This window comes from Arabidopsis lyrata (genome assembly GCF_000004255.2).
Source record: "Arabidopsis lyrata subsp. lyrata unplaced genomic scaffold ARALYscaffold_6, whole genome shotgun sequence".
In the NCBI taxonomy this organism is placed as follows: domain Eukaryota; kingdom Viridiplantae; phylum Streptophyta; class Magnoliopsida; order Brassicales; family Brassicaceae; genus Arabidopsis; species Arabidopsis lyrata.
In genome coordinates this window covers 6,214,818-6,227,615 of record NW_003302550.1, presented here as the reverse complement: position 1 = coordinate 6,227,615, position 12,798 = coordinate 6,214,818, and the positions used below count along the sequence as shown (strand labels likewise).

General features: G+C 34.8%; 4 protein-coding genes across 4 annotated transcripts; 2 read left to right on the top strand and 2 right to left on the bottom strand.

The window, feature by feature from the left end:
- Window positions 1–1,313: 1,313 nt before the first annotated feature.
- Window positions 1,314–2,390, bottom strand: LOC9309786. The gene is made up of 3 exons (XM_002871610.2): window positions 2,298–2,390; window positions 2,088–2,161; window positions 1,314–1,664 (listed from the first exon to the last, which is right to left on the bottom strand). The coding sequence occupies exons 1-3, from the start codon at window positions 2,365–2,367 to the stop codon at window positions 1,551–1,553; spliced, it is 258 nt and encodes an 85-aa protein (XP_002871656.1). The 5' UTR covers window positions 2,368–2,390; the 3' UTR covers window positions 1,314–1,550.
- Window positions 2,391–4,369: 1,979 nt separating this feature from the next.
- On the top strand, window positions 4,370–6,061 carry LOC9309785 (uncharacterized protein At5g19025). Its single transcript, XM_021021949.1, has 2 exons — window positions 4,370–4,764; window positions 4,860–6,061. The coding sequence occupies exon 2, from the start codon at window positions 4,927–4,929 to the stop codon at window positions 5,632–5,634; it is 708 nt and encodes a 235-aa protein (XP_020877608.1). The 5' UTR covers window positions 4,370–4,764; window positions 4,860–4,926; the 3' UTR covers window positions 5,635–6,061.
- A 522-nt stretch (window positions 6,062–6,583) lies between these two features.
- Window positions 6,584–9,143, top strand: LOC9307725 (ATP-dependent zinc metalloprotease FTSH 6, chloroplastic). Its single transcript, XM_002873670.2, has 5 exons — window positions 6,584–7,322; window positions 7,396–7,936; window positions 8,038–8,351; window positions 8,428–8,668; window positions 8,743–9,143. The coding sequence occupies exons 1-5, from the start codon at window positions 6,703–6,705 to the stop codon at window positions 9,082–9,084; spliced, it is 2,058 nt and encodes a 685-aa protein (XP_002873716.1). The 5' UTR covers window positions 6,584–6,702; the 3' UTR covers window positions 9,085–9,143.
- Window positions 9,144–9,223: 80 nt separating this feature from the next.
- On the bottom strand, window positions 9,224–12,101 carry LOC9307724 (vacuolar amino acid transporter 1). The gene is made up of 3 exons (XM_002871609.2): window positions 11,582–12,101; window positions 9,926–10,536; window positions 9,224–9,844 (listed from the first exon to the last, which is right to left on the bottom strand). The coding sequence occupies exons 1-3, from the start codon at window positions 11,721–11,723 to the stop codon at window positions 9,326–9,328; spliced, it is 1,272 nt and encodes a 423-aa protein (XP_002871655.1). The 5' UTR covers window positions 11,724–12,101; the 3' UTR covers window positions 9,224–9,325.
- Between the last annotated feature and the right edge of the window lie 697 nt (window positions 12,102–12,798).

Sequence of the window (12,798 nt, the reverse complement as noted above, 5' to 3'; positions counted from 1 at the left end):
ATAAATGGTAAAAAAAAATGAGGAACAAAAAGAACATGACATTCCTACTCATTCTTTTTCTCAAAATTGGTTACCAATTGGAGCCCTTATAAATATGTTAAAAACGCACATACTTTGTTTGAAGATACTCATTGTAACATCTAAATCATATATTAACAGAAACATTTATGTTATCTGTGTTGTTGTGCTTTTCGTTTAATTATATCCATTTTCTACTTTTATATAAATTGAATTATTTAAACAAATATCTTTGTTTTTCTTAGGAATTTTGTTCGGTTTGGATATAGAAACAATATTAAAACTCAAATCTATTTTTTTTTTACTATGTAGATTTTACATTTTTACTATCTTCTACATTTGTGTCTACCAATAGATTCTCATTTTGTATGGGCTTTCAGTTTAATGTTTCTATTCAGCGGGCGTGGTTATTGGCATTTGGTGTTTATTTTGTGGAGGAATATGTTATACTAGATTTTACCCTGCGGTACACCGCGGATCGAATTTTTTATAACTAAAAAATTATTTAGCAAAATTTTAAGTTGTATTTGTTTTGTTAATATTGTTTATTTTGTTTAGTGTTTCTGATTTTATAATTAAATTTTGATTTTTAATTCTAGGATTTCATCCATAGTATATTGTTTAATATTAATATTGATCCAAACCCGTTGCACCATATAACCCCGTCCCGTAAAATTAAACATCATTTGTTAATTTTTTTTGAATAATATTTTTATCCACTACGGGTCGCAGGTTCATGCGGATAAGCCCGTAGAGAATTGCGGGTTTGCGGGTCAACCCGCCAAAAGAGAAGCTATCTTTTGAAACCTTTTGTTTTATTTAGAGGTTTTGAGAAAATATCCCTAAAAAATAATTTTCATTATATGAAAAAAAAAAAGTAGAAGAAATTGTAGTATCAACATTCCCGATTTTTACATCACTCGTTACAATTAATTTTTTTTTTTGCAGATAAAAATCAGAACTTAAGTAAGTTCTTAAAAAGATTGTGTAGAGATTTTTGATAAATTGTTGAGAACATATTTGATTTCAAAATCTTTACTTAAATAGATAAGGAAAGATTTTGTAGAGACTTTTGCTAAATATATTAGAAATGAATTTCATTTAAAAAATTTTACTTAACTAAAACAAATCTAAATAATTAATGCTAATGGCATGCCATTGTAAATACTTCTCAACTTCAGGATTTATTTGCTAATTGTGATCCAAAAATGTATATATAGATGACAAACAAACAAAAATATGGAAATACATTTCTTTACTTTAAAATAGTGCCAGATTTTTTCCCAAGCGCAAAAAATAAAAAAGATTTTCAATAACAAAAGTCATTGTCCACCAATGATATCAAACAAATATCGTTACAATTTGAACTAGTTCCACAATTGAGATAGTAGAGCTTTTTTTTTTTTTTTTTTTTGGGCAAAGAGAGATAGTAGAGCTTAACTTTTACATATTGGTATTATTGCAATATTATCAGTCGCCAAACCATTTTGTTTTCGAAAAAAAACTTTAAATCAAATTATATTTTTCTGAAGTTATGAAAGTGGAGGAGACTGGGGAGGAGGAGAGGCGACGAAACCACTCCAATTGGTGTTAGACTTCGGCGGCGAGTAATCCATCAGCTCTATCGTCTTCCTCACAATGTCTTCCTGTATTTTTTCCATTTCAAATTTAATATTGCAATCTCATTAACCTTGAAATGAGCTAGATAATGAATTGTGTTAATTCTCCTTTCAACAATTTATCGACCACAAAATATGCAGTTCAAAACTTAAAGTCTCTTTTGACTTTTTTTTAAAAAAATTTATTTCTAATTAAAATTTCCAAACATCTTGTGGTATTTTTGCAACGAAAAATTGTTTTGTTGCACATCTTGTTTACGTTGTAAATGAAATGACAAAAAAATACACCCAGAAATTAAATCGTACGGAGTATTTTCCATGAATATATCTCATAAGTTCAAATTTAAAAAAAAAAAACTTCAATATAAGTTCCTAAAAAGTGTTTTTCTTTTTGTATCATTATGTGATTAGAAGAAACTAATTAAGGGGAAATAGAGAACAAACAAGTACCTCCCTGGAAGGAAATAGCTCAGCAGTATTGTAAACTCCTGACAACTTTGCAGTTTTCAAGTTTCTCCCCATGGCTTAAAAATTCACAAACAAAAATCATTAGGCATAATTAAATTGAAAATCTCTGTAAACATAAGGCTTAAAACATAAACTCTTAAAAATATTTTGAACAGTGTTATTAAGTAGAAGATGTTGGCAATTAGCTATTACCGGTGGAGAAGAAGATTAGTAGTATCAGAGAGGAAACAAGAAGAACTTTGAAGAAACAAGATTGGCCCATTGTTGTCTCTTTGAAAGTTCTGATTTTATTTATATTAACCTTTATATTATTATTTTAATTAATAGATTTTGTTAGTTATTAATCCATTTTCTATTATAGTAGTAAAACTTTAATAAAGAGAAAAGGGAACCTTTAGTTTCAAGGCTTTCCACTTTTCCTGGAAACTGCTTCAGCTTCAGATCCAATGAAGAAATATGGTAATTAATTGACTAGAATACTCAATTCATTTCATCTATAGGGAGTATAATTGAGTTATACTCCTATTAAGAACTAGTAATCAAACTTAATTGTGGTTTAAATTGCCAGTTGATTATTGAGAAGCAAACTCGCACGTGTAACTCCAATGAGTCCACGTGATGTATGAACTGGAGTCGAGCTTCTCATGTCTGCCACTACGAAAGAGGCAAAGAGTATCACTTTTTTTTGGTAAATATAATTGTCAAAGATTTCAGCGGGAAAGAATAGTCAAAAACCTCAAAGATTTCAGCAGATATAATTTCATGAATCTACCAGATTTTCTAAAAAAGCAAGACTTTCTCCATTTATAATTAGGCTATCGTCCACGGTCGACGAGCTTGGCAAGTAGGGACTTTGGATTATGAAAATCGATACTCCCTCTGTCCCATATTGTTTGTAGTTTTAACTAAAAGCACGCTTATTAAAGAAACTTAATTTTGGTTAAAAATCATTAATTAGATAATTAAAAAAACTTGTTTTTACTTAAAAACAACAAAAAAGAGAAGATAAATACTCACTAAAATAGTCTCGATTGTTATACTTGGACTTTTGGACTCTTTCACCAAAATTTATTAATTATTTTCAGATTTAAATTAATTACTGAGAAAATATAAATTGTTGGAATAAGTAAAATTTTGCATAGGTATTTGAGAAAAACAAACAAATTGGAACAAAAAAAAAAAAGTCTAAAACTACAAACAAAATGGAACAGAGGGAGTATATTTTTGGGGTTAGACTGGAAAACCACTTTATTAAAAAAAAAAAAAAAAGTGTATACATTTTTAGGGAACTTTTTTAAATTCAGAAAAACTGTGGATTACCGTGTTAATTTTTAATTGGGGACAAGGTTTGACTTACTTTAATAGAATATCATGTTGCCATCTTACTATTATAGCCGTCCATTTACATTTTAACACATAACAAGACAAATGAATCAATAATTTATGTTAGTAATATGAAGTTAAGCCTAAATAATGTTAAACGCATGTGATTGTGTGAGTTTTTATGAAAATCAGTGCCTCGCCAAGATAAGCAAATGAAAACGGAGGTCAACTTTAAGTCCAAACAAAAGAAACTTAAAGACTTGCAAATCTTAAGAATGTATCAAACTTTTGGGGCTAATATCTCAAACACGGCAGCAATTCTATTGGTTGACCAAGAATTATTAAATGGGCAGGGTTAAATGGGGTTCAAATATAAATGGGTTTATATGGGTTTGAAGTTAAATGGGGTGGGTAAACCCATAATAACATCACTATATGTGACCCAAATGGTCTATGACTCAAACCTCATTTTGACATTTTTTTACTTTTCTAGTTTGAGCTGCCAAAAATGATGCTGTGCTCTTGTAGTCCAGTAATTAGGACCGGCTCCGAACGGATGATCAGTGCAAACGAACAAAAACTGTGAATATTTTTCTTTCCCGACTACGTTAAACTTGGTTTGGTCCGCTCCTCACAGAACTAGGACTCTAGGTGTTAGTTAGCTAAATACTAGATGCAAAAATTGGACTTGGGCTTTATTCAGAAGTTTGGGCTTTTTCTTGTGGCTTTTTACTAGTAATAATAATACTTTGTCAGAAAAGAGCCAAAACTAAAATAAAATAATAATTAGATGAAGCCTAGAGAAAGAGAAGTCTAGTGAGTCATGGAGATACAACAAAGTATCTAAAAATATTAACGTAAATAATTTATTTTTTAAAATGTACTTTAGTAGAGTCATGGAGATACATACATACACCTATGCACGAACCATTAAAAACTCGATCGGCTCATAACATAATCTAAACGCGTGTGACTTCCTCTCTTCCTTCTTACACGACACGAGATCATCGAATTTGGACCGTAAAAGATAAAAAAAAAAACAGCTTCATAATCAAATCATCATCATCATGTTGACGAACACGATCTAATTTTTCCTTTTACATATACAATTCCCCAAACTCCAGATTTCTTCCTTGTTCATCTTGTTTCAACCCTCGCTTACGTTTCCGACTTCTCCACATCTCTCGATTCAGCTTCGATTAGATTTGAATTGGGAAGTTGACAAGTTTGAAGATTTTTCATTTGATGGATTGATCTGATTTCGAAATTTTCATTTCCCGTTTCGGGTTCAATTGATTTCGATCAGATTGAACCCAGTTGTTCTCAATCCAAACAGGTTCATTCCAAATTCCTCTTAAAGTCGATCTGATTTATAAAGTTTTGATCTTTTTAGTGTTTGTTTGATCGATATGGGTGAATGATTGATTCTAGGGCTACTTCAATTGGAGTCTGATTAAAGATCTGTTTCCTCAAAAAAAAGGATTCGACTTTCTCTGAGATGGTATATTTCCAGAACTCAATCTCCGTCGTAGACCAATCTCCAGTCATGGCTCAATCAGCAGATTTTCATCATCATTCAAAGCAATCAAGAAGCAGCAGCAACAGAAAGTCATCATCATCGTCGTCAAGCTGTTCTTCACATTTCCAAGTCTGCTGCGACGGATCTAGATCAGCTGCAATAGATGTTTTGATCTTAATCGCTGTGATCACATCTTCCGGGTTCTTGATCTTCCCTTACATCAAATTCATCACTGTCAAATCTGTTGAAATCTTCTCAGAGCTCTCTTGTTTAGTCAAAGAAGAGATTTTGCGTAACCCTGATCCAATTGTGTACGGTTTGATAGCTTTGAGTATCTCGTGTACTGCGTTATCGGCTTGGATGATTGTTATACTCTTGTGTAGTCGTCATCGATGTGGGAAACCGAATTGCAAAGGGCTTAGGAAAGCTAATGCTGAGTTTGATATTCAGTTAGAGACTGAGGATTGTGTTAAGAGCTCTAATAGTGGCAAGAGTGTTAGCAAGAAGGGTTTGTTTGAGTTGCCTCGTGACCATCACCGTGAGTTAGAGGCGGAGTTGAAGAAGATGGCTCCACCGAATGGGAGAGCCGTGCTGGTGTTTCGGGCGAAATGTGGGTGTTCTGTTGGGAGATTAGAGGTTCCTGGACCTAAGAAGCAGCAACTGCAACAAAGGAAGGTCAAGAAGTGATGAGAAAAGGTTTAATCTTTTTGAGGTAAAGATGGAATCATTACAGGTTATGATGATGATGATGATTACTTTGATTAGCTTATAAACAACCTTTTTTTCTTTTTGGTTTAGTTATTTTCACAAGAACTTCTTACAGAAACTAATACTATGTTAAATCTCCATGTGTTTAAATAAAAGCTTTACAAGGATATTACAAGAGAAAATGGTTAACAGTGAAGAATAAATTATTTTTTAAAAAAAAATTCTTAAATGTGTTCTTTGGTTTCTTGATTCTGTTTTCTGGCTCTCATGGTCTTATGGTAGTGATCCAAACCCTTGTATATGCTCTGGATTCTGGCGTTTATGTGTTTCTGGTTTATGATCTGGTTGGGAGTTTTATCATAAATGTTAGAAACTTTTGGGATCTTTACTTGATGGTTTTGAAATATTGTCCAATGTTTGTGTCATCATGTATATTAAATTCACAACTAATAAAGAAGTCATGATACTGAACTATTTGAGTTTGATCAAAAAAAAATAAGATACTGAACTGTTAAAAACAAAAATTTATTGAATTGTTATGTCTAGTGAGGACCGGTTACATAGTAACCCCCGTAGACAGTTTTTTCCAAGGACCAGGCTCGAGTCTAAGGAGCAATGGGGCCACAGAGATTATTATGAAACTCTATTTGCCTTTTATGCTTCCAAGTGTATGGTTAAATTTTAGTTGAAAAAGTAATCTGAAAGGAGTGGAAAAAATCAAAGGTTGAGATTTGTTCAAGGTCTATGATTATGTCAATCTCACATCCAATTTATCTATATACAGTACATGTGTTTATGTTATAGATTTTTTGTTCCACAGTACAATCTCTGGATCATTCAAGAAGACAGTTATATATTCCAGAGAAAGACAAAAGAAACTAGAAACCTCCTCTTTGTTTTAGTCATGAGTCATCATCACCTTTTTTTTGTTTATATAACAATCTTGAACACACCCACCGAATAAAACACTACAACACCAAATCTTATTCTAAGAAATTAATAGCCTTTGACGCATAATCTCGAAGAAGAACTAATACCTTGGCTTTGATGAAAATGGCATCATCATCATCAGCTTTGTCTCTCCCTCTCTCCAACATCCCAACCTGTAATAAGAAGTCCCAAGAATTTCAAAAACCGGCTCCTTTATCCAAATCCAGTCACACACATAAACCTAGTCTTAAAACCCAAACTTTACACCACAAACTCACTAAGAGAAATTTACTGAGTTTGACTGCCTTGGGATTTACGTCATCTCTAGGAACTGTTCTTGCTCACCCCGCAAAAGCTGAACCAGAAGCTCCCATCGAAGCCACTTCCAATAGAATGTCGTACTCGAGATTCCTGCAGCATCTGAAAGAGAATGAAGTGAAGAAAGTTGACTTGATCGAGAACGGAACCGTTGCGATCGCAGAGATCTCTATTCCAGCATTAGGAAAGATCCAGAGGGTTAGGGTTAACCTTCCCGGTTTACCGGTTGATCTGGTGAGGGAGATGAAGGAGAAGAACGTCGATTTCGCTGCTCATCCCATGGATGTGAATTGGGGAGCTTTCTTGCTCAACTTCTTGGGGAATTTAGGGTTTCCTTTAATCTTACTTGGCTCTCTGCTTTTAACATCTTCTTCAAGAAAAACCCCTGGTGGACCCAACTTGCCTTTTGGTCTTGGAAGGTAAAAGCATTCATGATCAATTTTGAATATCAACCCAAGATTGATGTTTTACAACTATGTTTTCTTGTAACAGAAGCAAAGCTAAGTTTCAGATGGAGCCTAACACAGGGATAACGTTCGACGATGTAGCAGGAGTAGACGAAGCCAAGCAAGACTTCGAAGAGATCGTTGAATTCTTGAAAACCCCAGAGAAATTCTCAGCTTTGGGGGCTAAAATCCCAAAAGGCGTCTTGTTGACTGGACCGCCGGGAACTGGAAAAACTCTCTTGGCCAAGGCTATAGCCGGAGAAGCCGGTGTTCCGTTTTTCTCTTTGTCCGGCTCGGAGTTCATAGAGATGTTTGTTGGTGTAGGAGCATCTAGGGTTAGAGACTTGTTCAACAGGGCAAAGGCTAATTCACCTTGTATAGTGTTCATTGATGAGATTGATGCTGTTGGGAGAATGAGGGGAACCGGTATAGGAGGAGGAAACGACGAACGTGAGCAGACGCTAAACCAGATTTTAACCGAAATGGACGGGTTTACGGGGAATACTGGAGTGATTGTAATCGCTGCAACGAACCGGCCGGAGATTCTCGACTCTGCTTTGCTCCGACCAGGAAGATTCGATAGGCAGGTATGTTGGTTAACCTATAAACCGAACACAAATCGAACCAACTAGTGATTAAACTTGCCCGGTTTGGTATAATTTAAATTTTGTTTTTAACTCTTAAACAGGTTTCCGTTGGTTTACCGGATATAAGAGGAAGAGAGGAGATATTAAAAGTTCACAGCAAAAGCAAGAAACTCGACAAAGATGTGTCTTTGAGCGTGATTGCCATGAGAACTCCAGGTTTCAGTGGAGCTGACTTGGCGAATCTTATGAACGAAGCTGCGATTCTAGCCGGAAGAAGAGGAAAAGACAAGATTACCCTTACAGAGATTGACGACTCTATCGATCGAATTGTCGCCGGAATGGAAGGGACGAAGATGGTCGACGGTAAAAGCAAAGCGATTGTAGCGTATCATGAAGTAGGACACGCAATTTGTGCGTAAGTCCCGGTTCAATTTCAATATCTTTTATCCGGTTCAGTTTAAATTGAAATGAGCCGGTTATGTTTCGGTTAGGACTTTGACGGAGGGTCACGATCCGGTTCAGAAAGTTACGTTGGTTCCTAGAGGTCAAGCACGTGGTCTCACGTGGTTTTTGCCGGGAGAAGATCCGACTTTGGTGTCTAAACAGCAATTGTTCGCTAGAATCGTCGGCGGACTCGGAGGCAGAGCCGCTGAAGATGTAATTTTTGGAGAACCGGAGATAACCACTGGCGCCGCCGGCGATCTCCAGCAAGTCACTGAGATAGCAAGACAGGTACAGTAATTAAAACCAAATTTTAATTAACCGGATATAACCCGTGGATTTTTTTAATTCTTCTCTTGGTTCAGATGGTGACGATGTTTGGTATGTCCGAGATTGGTCCGTGGGCATTAACCGACCCAGCGGTTAAGCAAAACGACGTAGTTCTACGTATGTTAGCGAGGAACTCCATGTCCGAAAAACTCGCGGAAGAAATTGATGCTTGCGTGAAGAAAATAATCGGTGACGCTTACGAGATTGCAAAGAAGCACGTGAGAAATAACAGAGAAGCCATAGACAAGCTTGTTGATGTTTTGTTGGAGAAAGAAACCTTAACGGGAGACGAGTTCCGAGCAATTCTGTCTGAGTATACTGATCAACCATTAAATACCGATGATAGAGTTCGAATCAAAGACTTGATTAGTGTTTAATACCAACACCTAGATCAGATCATGTCTTAATTTTAACGTATATATTTACATTTTTCTCATTCCGAATTATTACATAACTCCAAAAAGCTTATTTCTTGAAACATATATCATTTCAGATTTCCTAACTTTGAATTAAATAAAGTCACAACAAATTAAATTAAATAAAAAATATTATGGTATTGATGGTACAAATATATTCCTAAACAAATATTCTATAAGCAAGACTTCACCTATTGGGATTTCAAAATCGGCCAAAAATGTCCTTGATCGCTTGGTAAGTTCCCGTTATCACAACCACGATACCGGTTAGAATGATTCCGATGAGCACCAGTGTTTCGAATCCGAGTCTTTGATATTTCCCGGAAATCTTTAAGTAACACAAACATGGCAATATAACCGATGCGGAAGCGCTCAAGAATGCTCCGACAAGACTCATAAGATCACCGAAAAATGGAAGAAGCAATGCCACAATCACATTGCTAGTAACCAACATCGTACTAAGTAAAAACCCGGAAGCTCTTTTATTAGGCAAAAATCGAGAAAACCGGCTTCTCATTGCGTCAATAATTGGTGTAACCATGAGAGCAAACTTAGCTATTGGGTTGACCAATGTAGTCCATATCGCCACTTTTGAACTAAGCTTATCAGTAGGAAGATTCAGTGTGATCTGTGATTCAACATATGATCCATACATTAAGTACCCCAATATCGCCACTGATGCATATATGAATGTGCATATTGTGAAACATATAATCATAACCTGAAAATGTTAAAAAAAGAACATGCAAAGTTTGAGTTTTGGTCCTGAATAACCTAATGAACAGTTATGTAAAAAACTTACGTTTGAGAATTGGCGTTTGTTCTTCATAGAAGTGTCTAGAGTTGGGAAAACCGGATGAGCGCAATAACAAAACGCGTATAAGCTCACGGAAGTAGCAACTCCATTAAGACGAAAGACCTCTGAGTCATTGTTCTTGAACCCTACTCCTTCAAAAGCTCCAACCGAAAAGATAGAAGCAAGAATCAACCCGGAAGCAAAGACACCACTCGCGGAAACATAAGAAAGAATCCTCATATTGTCTAACCAAACCGAGGGAAGAATAATGAGAGCTACAAGGACGATGAACATTTGCTTGCCTTGGAATTCAAGCCCCATGAAGTTGACTCCAACGTTTGAGAAGAGGTTGTTAAGGTTGTCACCTTCTAAGATCAAGAAACTAGTGGCGACTAGGTAAAGCTCGAGGTTCATGAAGATGGAGACGACGACACGTCCTGTGTTTCCAAAGGCTTTGTAGCCAATGTCCGGGTAAGATCTAAGAAGTGGATCCATTTCCATACATCTCTTAATGAGAATGGCAGAGTAGAAAGTTGTGATAGCTAGGGTGAAAAGTATGATCAAACTTAGCCATCCTCCGGATGCTAAAGCATAAGGAACCGATAATATACCCACACCTAAGAATTAAATAAGAAGTTGATTACAAGAATGTTTGTTTAAAACGCATATATACTAACGGTCTTTTTTGTGTTAATTATTTACAAACGTTCTTTTAAATATATATGAAAACACAAACGCTATTTTTAATTGGAAACACAAACGCAAAGAATAATCGTGGTCTAGCTAGATCGTTATCAAGATATGATTTGATTCGACTAAAGTAGTTTGTAGTCTTGTAGTAGAAGAAGAAGAACACAAATTGAAAAGGGAAGACGTGTTGTTAATGTGTTAAGGTGTGTTCAGAGCCACGTTGTATCTATATCTGAAAGATAATTGGAATTGTTGGTTTCTTTCTATTTAATTATATGGACCTTTTTTGTTCGTATATATATGGTCATTTTTATATAATAATATGGTCATTTTTGGTCAGACGTGTTTCCAATATATAACTAGTTTTTTTAGTATAAACTAAGTATCTAGTTTGGTATATAAACAATTAAGTACAACGATAGTGGCCAGTTTGATAAACCCACTATTAGGCCATTACCACATTTAGCGAGTAAATAATAACAACAGTCATCGGAAACTTTGCCGAATTGTTTATACTATAGTGTTAAAATTCAGTTAAAATGATTTGGTTATTTAGCTCTATGGTTTATCAAAGACTATGAAACTGAATCGAGACGAAGAAACCAATTCGAGTTTAAGTAGAACTGGTTTTAACTTTTAACTTGGTTCTGATTAATTATAAACAGAAAAAATAAATAACCAATAAAACTGAGGCAAAATTAACTAGGAGGTAAAGAAAAAAATATAGGATTGAAATACACACCAATCTAGATACAAGATAAAGTCAAAAGCTTGAGTTAAAAACATGCATCTAGAAATTAAGTACAATAAAACTAAATGTAGTTTTTTCTAGATTATTATGAAAATATATCTAATACATATATGTGGACAAGCTAAGAGTTTGGAGATAAGAAGAAGGAAGTGGTGAAAGAAAAAATCAATCACGAAAAATGAAAGAAAGAAAAAAAAAAGAAGAAGAAGAGGAAATTAAACCTGATAAAGCGTTAATGCCATGGAAACAAGTCTTGGAGAAAGAAGAATTGCCCTGTGAATTATAATCATCAAGCGATGCTTCTTCATCATCAATCTTCTTAACGATAAATGGCTCCGACATGTAATCTTTCTCCTCGCTCATAATTGTTTAGTCTTTGACCCTGCTCTTTCGATGTCGAAGAGACAAAGAGAGAGACGGAGAGATCGAGAGACGAAGGAGATAGATAGAGAGAAGTTGGAAGTATAGAAAAGAGAAAACCTCAAAACGCAATATATATAGTGTTAATATAATTACTAGGGCCGATGTTTATGCAATTATGCACAATGATATACACGACATTAGCGTGGCAGTGGAATTCTATATCATGATTATTGACCAATTAAATATTCGTAGATGTGGTTTTTAGAAACAAATCGAAATTTAAGTGCAATTTTGTATATAGAAAAAAATTATAACCATCAATACAGTTATACTAAATCTATCATAAATTGCGATTGTGTGGTTATAGATTTTAATGTAGAGTTGTAAAAATAATGATAGGGCCGGGCATTTAACTCAGATAGAGAGAGATTGCAAACTCCAAAGAAGTAGTATATCATGTCAATAATCTGTTGGACGAGACTGGAGCACTTGAATCGTCGTCACATATTTTTGTTGTCGTTTGTGAAAAATAGTTGACAAGTGAATCGCCAGACCTAAGAGTAGATAAGTTTGAATGCCTTGATCTGACGTAAATCAATATCTCTTGACGCTAGTTTTAAAGCATGTTCTACACGGTGCTGAGTAGTTCCAACGATTATGAAAATGTCCACATATATCTCTGTGTGTATATATATATATATATTCGTTACTACAGAAACTGCACCGCGGTTTTTCCACATTTGTTCCACACGATTTCATTCGGAACCAAAAACTTTTCAAGGTTACAAAATGAGTTCTTTAGAAAAGAAGATTACTCATTGCATGTCAATTCCCCATGTTGTGCTTTTAAAAAATAGCATGTACATATCTTCTTCAAGATCACCATTCAAAATGCATGTGAGATTTCTAACAAAGAAAGCCAAATTGGGTTTGTTGTCAATGCTTATAACTATAGTTGTACTCCAAACCTCACATTTCTTGTCGATTATTATCAATATATAAGGCAATATTAAGAGTATTTATTGATACGTCGGATGGAAAAACGTTTATAAGTTTGTGGTTCATACTTCATATC

What these genes read in the sequence shown, in the direction of transcription:
- LOC9309786 (XM_002871610.2), bottom strand. Translation starts at nt 2,367, where the DNA reads ATGGGCCAATCTTGTTTCTTCAAAGTTCTTCTTGTTTCCTCTCTGATA. An exon ending in ACTAATCTTCTTCTCCACCG is followed by an intron (nt 2,162 to 2,297) that starts GTAATAGCTAAT and finishes TGAATTTTTAAG; the next exon opens with CCATGGGGAGAAACTTGAAA. An exon ending in AGCTATTTCCTTCCAGGGAG is followed by an intron (nt 1,665 to 2,087) that starts GTACTTGTTTGT and finishes GAAAAAATACAG; the next exon opens with GAAGACATTGTGAGGAAGAC.
- LOC9309785 (XM_021021949.1), top strand. Translation starts at nt 4,927, where the DNA reads ATGGTATATTTCCAGAACTCAATCTCCGTCGTAGACCAATCTCCAGTC.
- LOC9307725 (XM_002873670.2), top strand. Translation starts at nt 6,703, where the DNA reads ATGAAAATGGCATCATCATCATCAGCTTTGTCTCTCCCTCTCTCCAAC. An exon ending in CAGGAAGATTCGATAGGCAG is followed by an intron (nt 7,937 to 8,037) that starts GTATGTTGGTTA and finishes ACTCTTAAACAG; the next exon opens with GTTTCCGTTGGTTTACCGGA. An exon ending in GTAGGACACGCAATTTGTGC is followed by an intron (nt 8,352 to 8,427) that starts GTAAGTCCCGGT and finishes TGTTTCGGTTAG; the next exon opens with GACTTTGACGGAGGGTCACG.
- LOC9307724 (XM_002871609.2), bottom strand. Translation starts at nt 11,723, where the DNA reads ATGAGCGAGGAGAAAGATTACATGTCGGAGCCATTTATCGTTAAGAAG. An exon ending in TGGCATTAACGCTTTATCAG is followed by an intron (nt 10,537 to 11,581) that starts GTTTAATTTCCT and finishes TTTAATTCTTAG; the next exon opens with GTGTGGGTATATTATCGGTT. An exon ending in ACAAACGCCAATTCTCAAAC is followed by an intron (nt 9,845 to 9,925) that starts GTAAGTTTTTTA and finishes TAACATTTTCAG; the next exon opens with GTTATGATTATATGTTTCAC.